This window comes from Gopherus flavomarginatus, chromosome 1 (assembly GCF_025201925.1).
Source record: "Gopherus flavomarginatus isolate rGopFla2 chromosome 1, rGopFla2.mat.asm, whole genome shotgun sequence".
Classification (NCBI taxonomy): domain Eukaryota; kingdom Metazoa; phylum Chordata; order Testudines; family Testudinidae; genus Gopherus; species Gopherus flavomarginatus.
In genome coordinates, this window is record NC_066617.1 from 340414119 (window position 1) to 340429943 (window position 15825).

General features: G+C 44.0%; 1 protein-coding gene across 1 annotated transcript in view; it reads left to right on the forward strand.

Annotated features, from left to right (window-relative positions):
* Positions 1-4938, forward strand: part of ANGPTL5 (angiopoietin like 5) — a 34509-nt gene extending 29571 nt beyond the window's left edge. The window contains exons 9-10 of the mRNA XM_050942046.1: positions 1970-2155; positions 3596-4938. Of these exons, the coding sequence (XP_050798003.1) occupies positions 1970-2155; positions 3596-3915 (506 nt within the window). The 3' untranslated portion in view covers positions 3916-4938. The remainder of the gene's footprint in view (positions 1-1969; positions 2156-3595) is intronic.
* The last annotated feature ends 10887 nt before the right edge of the window (positions 4939-15825 follow it).

Below are 15825 nucleotides of genomic sequence, written 5' to 3' on the forward strand. Positions count from 1 at the left end.
GGCCTTGGACCACCCAGTTAGGTTTAATGCCAGTGGCACTGGAACATTTTTAATAGGGGAGGTGCTGAAAGCCAGACCTCTGTCCACCCCAGGCGCGGGTCCAGACCTGGGCATGGGCTGTGGGGTGGCAGTAGAGCCTGCAGAGCCCTGAGTGTGGGGCGGCAGCTGGGACCCCGGGTGCCCTGGAGACATGAGTGAAGCCACCATGGGGCTGGAGAAGGAGACATCAAGATCTTCATGGCCAAGGACAGCTTCAGGCACAGGGCGGCCCCGCGCTGGCTGGTCCGGAGAAGCGGGCAGAGTTCCATGTAGGCTGAAGACCCACCTGAAGGTGAGGAGGGGGGATACAGCTCCATGAGCAGCCACCTCGCTGCCTCTGCACACTGATCTCTGCTCGCCTCCCCCGGCTGCTGGGTCCTTGCAAAGCAGACAGCTGTGATCCCCCTTAGCTGTGGCAGCTGTGCTGCAGCTCCAGTGGCTGGGCTCGGGCCCTACCTGTCTCCCCAGGAACCCAGGTGGTTCTGGGCTCCTAACGATATGTTTTAACATAAGTGGCATGGGGCAGCCGGGACCCCGGGCGTGGGGTGGCAGCAGAGCCCTGCATAAAATGTGGGGGTGCTATAGCACTGCCCACATCCCTTGTTCCTGCACCTATGTTTTGGGGCCCCCTGTCATTGGGGGCCCCGTGCCACAGCATGGTATGTTTTGGGGTAAATCCGCTCCTGTTGTACACAGTTCCTGAGGTAATCCTTGTGAGTGTTTGTATTCTCCTCAATGAGACAGCTGTGTTGTTTGGCCTTTTTATTGTTGTACCTGAAAGGCTGCTTGTGGGTGTTCCTAACCTCACAACTTAACAGGATATTAATTTTCAACATTAAGACTTTTAAAATGATATCTCACAAGGCATACTTTGTATAAAACATATCACAATTATGTATTAATATGGTGAATTTGGGGTGCAGAGTGTCTCTTTGTGCACACTCTGTCACAACTCCCACTGAATTCCATGGGATTTTTAGCTGCACAAGGGCTGGAGGATCAAGTGTATTTTCCCCCCATTCATTTCATACTTAAAAAGGCTCTACTCTTTTTGCTTATACTCCAGTTTTTTTCTCCTGAAGCAGAACCCAGGTCCTGTAAAATTTCATTCCAATAACTGCAAGTTTCTGAAAGTTGTGAGCAAATGGAAAGATCAGAAAATGAAAAGTTCTGTGTAAGGACAGCTCCTCCTTCAGAGGAGTACCGGGGCTTGTTCAAGGAAGGAAAGCTCGCAATTTTTCAGCTTCATAAACAACCACAACCCATGCTGGGCAAGCTTTCATGGTCTGAGGCTCATAAATGCATCACACCTCAAACACGTTCTTATCAAGAGGGTTTGAGATTTGATGTGGCTCTAATTAGCAATGTTACTATTAAGATTGACACTGGATTATGTGTGGCCAAGCAGACAGTCCACCCAATTTTTTGTACACCTGCAGTGTATGCTGCAATTTAGTTGTCGCTTCTGAATATATGTCACTGAGACCATGTCTACGCTACTGGCTAAATTGGCACTGCTGTGATCGATGCAGCAGTGTCAATTTAGCGGGTCTGGTGAAGACACACTAAGTCGATGTGAGAGCACTCTCCCGTTGATGTCAGCTTCCGCCTCTCGGGGAGGTGGAGTACAATGTCAATGGGAGAGTGTCTGAACTAGCGTAAATTAGATCAACTCACAGCGTTAGTGTAGACCAGCCCTTAGTAAGGACATGTGTACAAGAGAATCCAGTTTATAGATTTTCACAATGAACTAGAGACCCTTCTCCTCCTTCCTAAGCCTTTTAAGTAAGCATGTTCCTTTCAACCAGCACAATATTCATTACTTTTGGTCTAGGAAGGGAAATAGAGTAGGGAAAATGGAAGAGATAATTTTGCTTCTATAGATATTTTTTACAAAGTTCATGTGATTTATATTATATTTTTTTCACAGGGGACTTTTGGCTTGGACTGAGGAAAGTTTTTCATATAGTAAATCAGAAAAGAACAAACTTTATGCTTTATGTGGGTTTGGAATCTGAAGATGATACATATGCCTATGCATCTTATGACAACTTTTGGCTAGAGGATGAAGCGTGTTCCTTTAAAATCCATTTAGTGCATTATTCAGGAACTGCTGGTAAGACCACGCTCTTAAGTATTAAAATAAGTGTCTAAAAAAGGTGGAGATGATGAAATATTTAGTTACGATAATATGAAAAATGTCCATTTCTAACTTGTGTTTTTCTGTAAAATAAATTATTTCTGTGCATGATGAATTTTGAAGTTGTGGAAGTGAGTGACTATTAATGCTGTGGTGATTGGTTGGATTAAGGTTTATTTTTTGTTTAGGCATAATCCCCCCCATCCCACCCCAAGAAGGAATTTGAGTAAATTCAAGTTAAGTGTGAGATATATTATGCAATAAGGGTCTGGTTCTTTAGCTGCTCAGGGCCTGATCTAAAGCCTACTGAAGTCAATAAGAGTCTTTCAGATGTTAGTCACGTTGTTTATTGGACTACTGGAAGATGCTTCGATGCCATGCTGATGAGGGTGAAAAAAGAAACTGAACAGAATAAATGAAGCCCAGAGTGTGCAGAACTTCCATTGGTATCACTGGCAGTTCTGTAAATGTAGTGGATGAAATCACAATTTAAGTGCTTGTATTGAAGAAGAGTTAAGACCATTCCAAACGGGTAAAGGTATTTCAATTTTCTATTATTGAGCCTACAGTACCCTTCATCTCATTTCAGCCCTTTTGTTTTCCTGTCACATTTATTAAAATGTATCAGTATTCTTCCAAAACTATACTAATGGTTGCTCATTTCTCTTCACACGTTGTCTCTTTTGGTAGCAAGCAGTAGACAGTCCTTTGTCTTATTTAACCTGATGTACTTCTTTGTGGGAAGTAGTATTTCCTGGTTAAAGTACAGGACTGGTAGTCAAGAACTCCTGTGTTATAATGAACATAGTTTACACATTGCCTGTCTCTCGGGGGCCTGAGCCACTCACAATGGACCAGATTTCAAAAGTAACCTCATAATTTAGATTCCAACTTGAAACAGCTCATCTGGAGCTGTGGTTGCTCAGCACCTCTGAAAACCAGGCCTTAGGTGTCTAAAAATGGGCAATCAAAATTAGAGGCCACCATTGAAAATCTGAATCACAACCTCTCTCTTTTCTGTTTCCCCATCTTTTGTTTCTATTTTTGAGGACAGAAAGCTCTAGATTACATGCATGCTAAGTACTTATTGTTAGAAAGCCACATTAAAGCCATGGTCTGTTCTGACTCTTTTAAAATTCTCCTGTACTTCTCAGCATTCCTCCTGGTTTCAGTAATAACTATTCCTTTCTCTCCCTCTCTCTCCAGCACATAACTCTATCTCTTCCCCTCTCTCTCACACACACAGTTGTGGTGTCATGCCACAACACATCACCCTGGATGTTTGAAGAAATGCAGCTCTCCAACAAAAGAGGATAAAAAAATGCAATTTATGCATTAATTAGAGGGCTTTGGTTTTGTACAAAAAATAATTATCTTAACATTTATGGCAGTTTTTTTCTGGTCTGTTTCACTCAGGTGATGCATTTCGAGGATACAGAAAGGAAGATAACCAGAATGCAATGCCCTTCAGCACTTTTGATGTAGATAATGATGGATGCAACCCAGTATGCTCTATCCAAGAGCAGCCTGTGAAGAGCTGCAGTAATTTCAGTGATAACACTGGCTGGTGGTTCAATCAGTGTGGCCTTGCTAATCTCAATGGTGTTCATCGTTTCACAGGAAAGTTTCTTGCAACAGGGATTCATTGGGATACATGGGCAAAGAATAATAAGCCAATCAGAATTAAATCAGCGTCAATGAAAATTAGAAGAACCTATAATCCGTATTTCAAATAGCAGCTTATTAACATATAATTATATCTCTTCTAGCAATTATGCTGGTTGATATATCAGCATAATCTTAAAGCCTCTCACTTGTAGTTAAATAATTCAGTCTTACGAATTATGTTAACTATTTACATACAGTACTACTTTGTTAACTGCACTTTTCAGCACCACTTAATCAATTTTATTTCCTTTATGAAATTATGCCTGATGATATTATCCTACTGTATGTCAGTATAGCTCATGGGTTAGCACCCTCACCTCTGAATGAGAAGGTCCTACGTTTAATATTTATCATATGAGCACAAGGCTTTTCACATTCATTAATCTCTATTCAGCTGCCTCTTATGAAATTTTCAGAACTGGTGGCAGCATTTTAACACACACATCTTTGCATTTTACATTTTTTTCAAATAATAAAGTGACAGTAATGCTGACTTTTGAAATTTGTTTCTTGGCAACTCAGATATGCAGAGAAACTATCAGAAAAAAAAATCTATCATCAGTAAAATGCAGCAAAACACATGTATGTCATTAAGTTAATTTAGAAAAATACATTTCCTTTATCTGGCATAAACTTCCAGACTCCTGCAATCCTTACTTAAGGAAGACACTCACGGATTTCAATAGAAATCCCATTAGAGTAGGGTCAACATGGTCAAGGATACTTTCAGATCTGATTTGTAAACTAGTTAGCCATGCACTTCCACGCCCCAAAACTATAGCTCTATTTTACACTCAGAAATGCATGGCTGATTTCTTTAACAAGTGAATCCTTAATATGTAAAACAGATGTGGGGCTTTCTAATGGCCTAAATTATGAATTCACTAAAAATGAATGCATGCACAACATGCCTGATCACCAACAGAACTTGTAGAAATTTCAAAATGTCTTTGAAATTGTAATTTTTGGAACTATGGACCTGATCTTGCATCTCTCACTCTATAGAAGTGCCTATTATATTAAGTAATCTGGATTGTTTGTATTTTTTTCTGTCAGTAAAAATGCAGGGCTATCAATAAAAATATGAATATTGTCAGAGAAATTGTTGTTTCAGAGTGTGGCATCCTTGTTGCACAAAGTATTTGTCCCTGTTTCGCCCGTCTTTTGCTTCAGTTTTAATCAGGAGTAACTGTTGTAAGCAAAGTTGTAAATCTAAAAAGGGTGTCTATGGGCCACGTTCTCCACAACCTCGCACCCTGGTTATCATTTACATCTGTAAAAGGTGAGTGTGAAACGTGATCAGTTCAGAAAGGTCATGTTTTATACCTTCTTTCCACAGATGTAGATAACTACACAAAGGACAAGGCAGTGGGAAATCAGGCCCTGTAGGTGTAGAGAGCCACATCTAAATGCCAGTCATCTCCAGTACATTTTTAATCCAAACCTTACAGTGGATTCTGATCTCAATTACACTAGTCACCTGTCCCACTATATAAACACAGAACTGAAAGACAAGTGACAACAGGTGTAGACAAACAGATGGAGGAACATAAGAATCAATGAGACAATACTGGTCAGCACACCAGTATTGTCTCATTGATTCTTGTCTAGCTGGGTGTCAAGTTTTTTGTAGACAACATGGCAAAAGACAGGTTTGAGGAATGATTTGAAGTGGGGCAATGAGTTGGCTTTGCAAATATTTACAGGGAGCTCCTCCCAAATGCAAGGGGCTTGCATGGGTGAAAGCACAAAGGTGCTTGTTTGAAACTAACAAGTGGGTGATGAAGGCTGGCAACTTTGGGCAGCGTGGAGGTGGGTGTTAACCTTCATAGATGAATAGAATTTAAAGCCAGAAGTGACCATTGGATCATCTAGTCTGACTGTGTGACCCAGGCCATTACATTTCATCCAGTTACTCCAATATTGAACCCAATAGCTTATGTTTGATTAAAGCCTAATTTGTGTTTTGGCTAAAGCATCTTCCAGAAAGAGAAAGCATCTTCTCTTGAAGACATCAAGAGATGGAGAATCCACCACTTCCCTTGGTAATTTGTTTTGATGGTTAACCAGCCTCATTTAAAAACTATTCTGCCTTATTTCTAATTTGAATTTTTCTGGCTTCAGCTTCTAGTCACTGGTTCTTGTTATACTTTTCTCCACTAGACTAAAGAGCCTCTTAGTATCCAATATTTTCTCCCAAGGACGGTACTTATACCCTGTAATCAAGTCACTGCTCAATCTTCTTTTTTTTTTTTTTGATGAACTAAACAGATTGAGCTCTTTAAGGCTGTCATGGTAAAGCATTTTCTCCAGCCCTTAAATCACTTTTGTAGCTCTTTTCTGTACCTTCTCCAATTTTTCAACATCCCTTTTAAAATGTGGACACCAGAACTATATGTGCTATTCCAGTATCGGTCTCAGCAATCACCTCCTTATTTCTGCTTGCTACTCCTCTTCTTATACATCCAAGGATCCCATTATCCATTTTTTGCCACAGCCACAAGCTCAAGTGTTGTCACTCGTTCACTGTGACCCCTAAATCTTTTTCAGACTTCTTGCTTTCCTCATCCTCTAGGTACGAACTGTATTCCTTATTTCTAAATACATTTGCATTTGACTATGTTTGTGACGGGATGCTACCTGATGTGCTGAGTTACCACTGAGTCTATCTGTTCTGCCAGAATGGGTCCCCTTTAACCTGTCTTGCTGAGCCAGGCTATTAAAGCCTCCTCTAACACACACACATGCAGGGCCACAGCCAGCTGCAACTCAGCTCTGGGAAGACTCATCTTAAGGTACTTGCTTCAGTACTCAGGTGTCCACCTCCCTTGGAGTGCAGACCCAAAGGTATATTATGAAATCTGCTTCCTCCCTCAATGTGGAGGAAGGTATGCACACCTCCTCTCGTATTAGAAATTACAGAAACTGGGTTATATTATAAACAAAACAAACGTTATTAACTAGAAAAGGCAGATTATAAGTGTTTCAGGGCAAACAGAACAAAGCAGATTACTAAGCAAATGAAACAAAAGCTGCAGACTGAGTTTAACACACTAGATAGGTAAAATACAGATTAACAAAGTCTCACCCTGAGTGATAAACAGGCTGGCAGATTCTTAAGGCATAAATTGCCTTGGCTTTCCCAGGTTTTCAAACACTGGCTAAAGATCTTAGCCTGGGACCATCACTTCCCACAGTTTCGTCTTTGTTCCTCCAGTGTTTTCATGTATGTTATTATAGGGAGAGTGAGGACCTCTCATGTTGTCATTGTCCCTCTTTTACATCTTCCCCCCACGTGCTGGAAAGTTTTTTTTTTCTGTGACCTGTGTCAGACATTCCTCATTATGTAGAGCTGTCTCTGAGAGCTTTCTATTGCACACAGTTCCTGGGGTAATCCTTATGCTTGTGTGCATTTCTCCGCTAACATTGTTTGGCCTCATCCAACATAGCATATTTGAAATACAGAGACATGGTCAATATTCCCAATTTCAGATACAACAACGATACACACATACAAATTGGATAAACACATTCAGTAATTCACAACCTTTCCAATGATACCCTGGATGAGCCATCTTGCATAAAGTACATTTCAGTTATGTCATATCCATAACATAACTATATTTCCAGTAAGAATATGGGGTGTAGTGTCACAGTGTTAACATGCACTTTGTTTGAATGAGTCCAGATTACCAAGCAATCCAGAGCACTCTGTATGATTGCCCTATGGTCATCATTATTTACTTTTCTGCAAGTCTTTGTGTCACCTGCAAATGTTATCAGCAGTGAATTTATATATTCCCTTCCAGTAATAATCCCTGAGAAATCCCACTACAAGCACCTCCATGTGTTGATGATTCTGTATTGACAACTGCTTTTTGAGTACTGTTAGTTAGTCAGTTCTTAATCCATTTAAAGTATACTCTGTGGATATTATATTGTGCTATTTTTTAAAATCAGAATCTCATGCAGCACTAAGCCAAATGCCGTACAAAAGTCTAAGTATATTACATCTATGCAGTTAACTTTATCAACCAAACTTTTAGGCTACATCTACACTATTAACTGTACTATGTGCATGATTGTGCCATAACCCCCCTATTGTCTATATCGAAACCCCAAAAGCACATGTGTGAGGATGAGTCGAGGACAAGTAAGCTAGCATGCCTAAGGGATCTGGGTAAGCGCTGGTCTCAGACTGTGGCAGAGCCCTGTACCCATGTGCACTTGGTGCACTGTACCAGGTCTCTAGTTTCCATAACTCTCCACCCCCATTCCCATAATGCATGGCCTCCTTTTCTGCCTGACCCTTACCCAATCTATAAGGTCCCTGTCCCCCTGTGTAGCGAAGCAAAGACTCACTGCCACAGCGCCTCCTGCTGGTCATCCAGGGAATTAGCTCTCCAGCTCCAGAGCACCCTCTGCAGGCCGGTGTCTCACCTTGCCGCTGGCCCTGTATCTCTCCCGGACCCCGGTGCCCCTTTACCTTGGGTGCTGTCCCCAGGCAGTACTCCCATTCTCTGGGCCTCCCCACCCAGGGGAAACCCCAATCATCTACCCCCACCTCACGTCAGTGGCTACTGCCAGTCACCATCTAGCCCCTGTTCACTGGGGCACACTGCAGTCTATATCACTCATCATCTGCAAGGGGAGTTTGGACCTGCTGTCTTTGCCTACCCTGGGCTGCACCTCTGCAACCCTAGTACTCTTCCCAGCCTTTACCAAGGCCTGCAGCCTGGGGGGTTTCCAGCCTGGAGCTTCCCAGCTTCTCTGGCCTTTCCTCAGCCCTGCTCCACTCTAGGTACCCTGTCGAGCTCCCAAGCAGCCCAGTCTGTCTCTCTCCACAGCTAGGGTGAGACTGCCTGAGCTCCTGGCCCACAGCCTTTTATAGGGCCAGCTGTGGCCTGATTGGGGCGTGATTCCAGCTATGGTTGCTTCCCCAATTAGCCTAGCCTTTTCCTCAGCTGCAGCTCTCTCCAGGGTTGCTTTTAACCCCTCTTAACTGGAGCGGGATGACTGCCCTGCTACACCCTGTTTTCACCAGTAGTAGTGAGCTGTGCTGACCACATCAGCACAGTTTTTCATTGCACTCTTGATCAGTACAGGTGAACAATGGATCCTGTTGTGAAAGCAGTTGCTTGGCTCACCAACCACACCCGGATGCTGATCAACATGTGATCGGAGAACACTGTCCTCCACGACTTCGCTCAGAGTGCCAGGAACATTCACCACTACCAGGACATTTCAAAGAGGCTGGAAAGCATTGGGTGGACTCTGGCCCAGCAATGCCAGAAGTGCATCAAGCCCATGAGGCTCCTGCCCAGGAGGGCCAAAGACTCCAACAGTCACTCTGGGAGGACTCATTGTACATGCCCCTTCTACAAGGAGCTTAACTGGGTGCTGTCAAGAGCCCCCAGTACTGAGCCTGAAGTGGCTCGTGACTGCCTCTTCAAACTCATTGGCCTTATTGCCAGGATGCCAATCAGGCCCAGAGACAGAAGGCAGCAGAGACTATGGAGAATGTCTAGGACAGGGGTAGGCAACCTATGGCATGCGTGCCAAAGGCGGCACGCAAGCTGATTTTCAGTGGCACTCACACTGCCCAGGTCATGGCCACAGTCTGGCGGGCTCTGCATTTTTATTTAATTTTAAATGAAGCTTCTTAAACATTTTAAAAACCTTATTTACTTTACATACAACAATAGTTTAGTTATATATTATAGATTTATAGAAAAAGACCTTCTAAAAACGTTAAAATGTATGACTAGCACATGAAACCTTAAATTAGAGTGATTAAACGAAGACTCGGCACACCACTTCTGAAAGGTTGCCAACCCCTGGCCTAGGAAGACCCGGAGGACAAGCGGCATGTGATTTTGCACCCCTACCTGGAGAAGCTGGTGGAGGAAGACACAGCCAGCGAACCTGAGGAGAACACCAAGCCATGGCTGGACCCCCATCCTCCCCACCGATATCCCCTTTTGCTCTGGTGATACATTCCTGATTTTAACCCCAGCCACTGCTCTACTTCAACCCTTAGAAGGTCCCCCAGCAAGACACGGATATAAATCAATGATTTTATTGATTTTCAATGAACCACTATTATGCACTTGGTAGAAGCTATGAAACAGAATATTGATGAATAATCATTGTGCCTCTGTGTCTGTGCATTTCTCAGTCAGCATGCAGGCAGTGATGGTCCCAAGGCCATGTCGACAAGAGGAAGGGCGAGGCCAGTTTAGAAACATCCCAGTTGGGGATGGGACAATTGTCTTTGAAAACAGGACCCTGGCCTTCCGTGTGCCAAATCTCGAAAGCTGGAGAAATACGCCCCTCTGGCCGACACCTTGAGAGCTAGGGACTATGAGGTTCACACTCACATGCGGATCGTCGGAGCCCTGGGCACATGGGATCCCAGTTACGAGCGAATGCTGAGAGACTATGGATTCGGTCAATGCTATGCTTGGCTGATGCAACAACTCATGGTGTCGGACCCCATCAGGTGGTCAAGGGAATTCTACCTAGAACACATAACCGGACATTGGCAATACAAGGAGGGATGAGCTGGAGTGTCAATGAGAAGCGCAGTTGGGAAAGTAACTCAAATACTTTCCGGATAGATTGTATTTTCTAACTGACAACCTACCCTAAATTCTCAATTACTGAGGGACAATCTTCATTCATTGAGATATTTGGTTTCCACAGTCAGCTCTCTGTATAACTTTTAATGACTAATGTACCTGAATAATTGGATGCTAACATCTAAACTATATTGTTAAATTTATTCATCTAAATTTGGGTTATTGCTGATTATGTACTATATGTATCTTATCACTTTTAAAACAAACTTTGTATTTGTGTATAATCTAAGCACTATATCCAGATGTACAGACACTTTTTTCTTAGCCTGTGTATTATATAATTGATAAAAATTTTAAATCTGAAAACTCACAGCTGGTTGCCTAAAGTTAGTTATAGCTCTTTTGTTCCTTTGAAGACACAGAGCTTGAGTGTTTTCTCCCCGACCCCTGATCTTACTATCCCCTTACAGAGGGTGCCAGGTGGAATGGGGTGGAGGAGGAGTTGGTCAGGAAGGGGAAGGGAACACTTTGGTTGTCTGAGGAAAAGTTAGTACAGCACTCCTTTCTCCCTTGGAAGATTACAAAATTGTTACTGTCCCTGTCCCGAGTGTTTAGCCTCTTCCTGTACTGAGCCATGCGGGACAAGCTGGGGGAAACAGAGATGGGAGAAGGATCTGATCTGGCAGTTGGATAAACAGTGTGATGACCCTGTGGAGGGGAGAGGTGAGGGCCTTGTGGTGCTTATCTGAAACTTCAGAGAAGCTGTCATGGGGCCAGTATCCCTGTCACCCTGGGGTGAGGTACGTGTGTGGTAGCCCTGGGGTTAAATCAGTATGGTTGAGCTCAGCCACTGGGCTATATAGTCCAATGGCGGGAGTCAGTAGGACTCCCCTAACTGCAGGGGAGTGTGGCCCCATGGCCAGAGTCAATAGTGCTTTTCTTGTCTGCAGGGAAGTGTGGCCCAATGGCAGGAGTCAATACAGCCACCCTTGATTATAGGGTAGCTTTGTCTAGTGGCCAGAAGCAATATAATCACTGTTGGAGGCAGGATAGGATGGCCTAGATGCCAGAGTCAATACAGCCACCCTTGGAGGCAGGGTAGGGTGGCTTAGTGGCCAGTGCCTGGGGGCCATCAGCAGGGAGTGGCAGCCCTGGTAGGGGGACACGGGCCTACCTGACTCTACTGAATCCCAACCTAGGGCCCTAAAAGCATCGGGAGATGCAGAATCTCCATGTGGGAGCTTTTTAAGAATGGGCTGAACAAACATCTGTTAGGGATGGTCTAGATAATACTTAGTCCTGCCTCAGTGCACTATCAAGGGATCTTCCAGTCCTTCATTTCTATAATTCTATGTAGTGGGGTCACCATTAGCAGAAACATCTCTCTGACATAGATTGCTGGATCTCCTCTATAGGATTGGAAAGTCACCTCTCTTTTCCATTCCGGTACCTTGAAAACCACTTTGTTCTCCAAATGTTGGCCAGCCTTTAAAGAAGAAATTGCAGTCTGGTGACATAGCCCCTGAAAGGAACTACTTGTCCACCCTTTGAGACAATATAGCTGTCTTCTTCTTCTTCTTCTTCTTCTTCCTTTATGCTGCTTTTCCTGGTGCAGGTCATGGCAGCAGCATGAAGAGTAGGGAAGACCAGACCCCCCTTTCCTCTGCAACAGGTTCCACCTCCTCCTAGGGTATTCCCCAGCCTTCCCAGGCCAGCTGAGTGATATAATCCCTCCAGCGTGTCCTGGGTTGGCCTGTACTGCCCAGTGAGACATGCCCAGTAGAGTTCCAAAGGAAGCCTCCCAGGGGGCATCCTTATCAGGTGCCCAAACCACTTCAGCTGGTGCCTCTCAATCCAGGGGAGTAGTGGCTTTACTCCAAGGCCCTCCCGTACAGCCAAGCCCCTCACCCTGTCTCAGAGAATAAGCCCAGTCATCCTGCAGAGAAACCTCATTTCCACCACTTGTACCTGCGATCTTGTCCTTCAAGTCATTACTCAAAGTTTATGACCTCAGGTGAGGATGGGGCCATAGATCGTAAACTGAGAGCTTTGTCCAAGAACTCAGCTCCCACTTCACCACCACTTGGTACAGCTTCCGCATCACTGCCACCACCACCACACCAATCCGCCAGTCGATCTCACTCTCATGCTTACATTCACTTATGAACAAGACCCCTAGAAACGTGAACTCTTCTACAAAGGGCAACTGCTCCCCCGCACCTGGAAAGAACAGCCCAATTTTTTCCAGCCACTTCATGCTCAGCAGAGAAACTTTCAAGTGCATGTCAGAAACCATAGTCCAAAGAAGCAACAAGGACAACATCATCTGCGAACAGCAGAAATGCCGCCTCTGAGTCTCTGTATCAGATGCACTCCAAAGTTTGGCTGCACCTTGATAGCCTATCCATGATAATAACAATACCAAGAATACAAACACAACTTTCACTCTGAGAATAGAGGGATCAGATAGCATGCAAAAGCAACACCAGCACTCATACTCCCGCAGCACTTCCCACAAGACATCTAAAGAAACATGGTCATATGCCTTCTCCAGGTCTACAAAACAAAGGTAGACCAGAGTAGCAAACTTCCATGACCCCTCGAATATCTGTGAGAGAGCAAAGAGCTGGTCCATTGTTCCACGGCCAGGACAGAATCCACATTTTCCTCCTGAATCTGAGGTTCAACTAACGGGCATAACCTCCTCTCCAGAACCATGGCATTTGCCAGGGAGACTGGAGAATGTGATACCCCTATAATTGGAACACAAACTCTTGTTTCCTTTCTTAAAGATTGTTACCTCCACCCCTGTCAAGGTTTTTTCCCCCACTTTGAACTGTAGGGTACAAAAAGTGGGGACCTGCATGAAAACTTTTAAGCTTAATTACTAGCTTAAATTTGGTACTCTGCCACCAGCCAGAATTTAGTGTCTGGCACACTTTCTGTTCCCCCAAAACCTTCCCTGGGGAACCCAGACCCAAACCCCTTGGGTCTTAAAACAAGGAGAAATTAACCATCCCCCTCCTTTTTCCCCCAGACTTTCCCCTCCCTGGGTTGCCTTGAGAGGCTTCACACTGATCCAAACTCCTTGGATCTTAAAACAAAGAGGAATTAACCATCCCCCCTCCTTTCCCCCCACCAATCCCTGTTGAGTTCAGACTCAATCCCTTGGATCTTAAAACAAGGAAAAATAAATCAGGTTCTTAAAAAGAAAGCTTTTAATTAAAGAAAGAAAAGGTTAAAATTATCTCTGTAAAATTAGGATGGAAAATGCTTTACAGGGTATTCAGATTCATATAGACCAGAGGTACTCCCCCCTAGCCTTAGATTCAAAGTTACAGCAAACAGAGGTAAAAATCCTTCCAGCAAAAAGACGCATTTACAAGTTAAGAAAACAAACATAAGACTAATCCACTTTGCCTGGCTATTACTTACAATTTTGAAACATGAAAGACTGATTCAGAAAGATTGGGAAAGCCTGGGTGTACCTCTTGTCCCTCTTAGCCTCAAGAGCGAACAATGAACCAAACAAAAAGCACAAACAAAGACTTCCCTCCACCAAGATCTGAAAGTATCTTGTCCCCCTATTGGTCCTCTGGTCAGGTGTCAGCCAGGTTCACTGAGCTTCTTAACCCTTTACAGGTAAAAGAGACATTAACCCTTAACCATCTATTTATGACAACCCCGGTCCAGAGGTACTGCACCAACCTTCCAAGTGACATTTAAGAGATACGTTAACCATAACACCCAGCATTGTCCAATGATTTCAACATCTCTGGACGAATCTCATTCACCCCTGCTGCCTTTACTGCCATAGCGACCTCATCAACAGAAATAGATCCAATCTCACCAGAGGCTTCCCACATTGCTTCCTGAAAGGAGGGCATGTCCACTAGATTGAGGAGTTCCTCAAAGTGCTTCTTCCACCTCTCAACAAGCTCTTCAGTTGAGGTTAGTGTTTCACTTGCTGAGAATAGCCCGGGCAATATGCCGCTGACCCCTCCTAAGGCGACTAATGGTTTGCCAGAACACCTTTGAGGCCATCCAGTAGTCATTCTCCATGGTCTTTCCAAACTCATAAGCCCAGGCTTTTGCTTCAACAGTCACCCAGAGCCACAGTCCTCTTAGCCAGCCAGGACCTTTCAGCTGTATCAGAGGTCCTGTTCATGAGAATTTCTCAGAAGGCCTCCTTCTTCGACATGATAGTTTCCCTTACCACTAGTGTCAACCAGTGAGTCCTAAGGTTGCTACCATGACAGGCACCCAACTGCCTTCAGGCCACAGCTTTTTATGGCTGCCTCAATGATTGAGGCCCTGACCATGGTCCACTCAGACTCAATATCCAAGACCTCACCCAGAATGCAAGAGAAATTCTTCCAGCAGTGGGAATTCAATTCTTTCCATGCAAGGTCCTCCACCAGCCATTCCCAGGCAACTTGCACTGATCCTTTGGGCCTCCCATGTCTATCCGTGCATCGGATCCAACTCACTACCAAGTGGTGATCAGTTGACAGCTCTGCCCCTCTCTTCAACAAAGTGTCCACAATATATGGCCTTGGTTTGAAGAGACAACTATGAAGAGACAACGATCTTTAGCCCAAGGTACTCTGGTTCCAAGTACATTTCACAGCAACCTTGTGTTTGATAAAGAAAAATAACCCCAGGCCCAAAAGCCAGGTCTTGATGCTGCTATAGATTGCATCAAGACAGTGGGCCTCAATCGTACTGGCATGTGGCAGGGTGAGAGGGGTTGATTTTCCGCTGACCCTCCTGAGGCTCACTCTCTGATTTCTCTATACACTACTATTATCACACTATTATGCTATTAAAATGCTGCCTTTAAGGGATTAAACTAATATAAAGTCCCTTGTATTACTACTGAAATAGACTAACAACTGCTAGGTCACTATAGTTTATTAAAAAGCTTGTGCACGCATAAAAATAACCCCAATGTACTTGGCCAAAGGAACAAACATGTATTTTTGAACCCAAGTTCCTCAAATTTTGCTTGGGAGCACAGCTGCAGAAACCGCAAGTAGGTGGACACCAGGTGCCAAGATCCTGACAAACACAACAACCTGTAAAAAGGGGAAGTTGCAAAGGGCAAGCTTGCAAAATTAGCTTATTTTATATATTTTTAGGAAATGGTGTCATTGTATTAACCAAATATGGTATATTTGGATGCATGAGTTCATATGCTAATGTGCGGTTTTTGGCTATATAAACCCAGGTACCACTGCTGTAAGGTAGAGCGACTCTCCCAGTCGTCTCTCCCTGCATATATGCTTGTATTCTCTGATTAATCAATAAAGGAGCCTCAGGCTGTCTGATCAACTCAACTGAGTGGTGGTCCTTTTCCATGACAATTTGGTGCGTTGGCCGGGAACCCACAAGAGG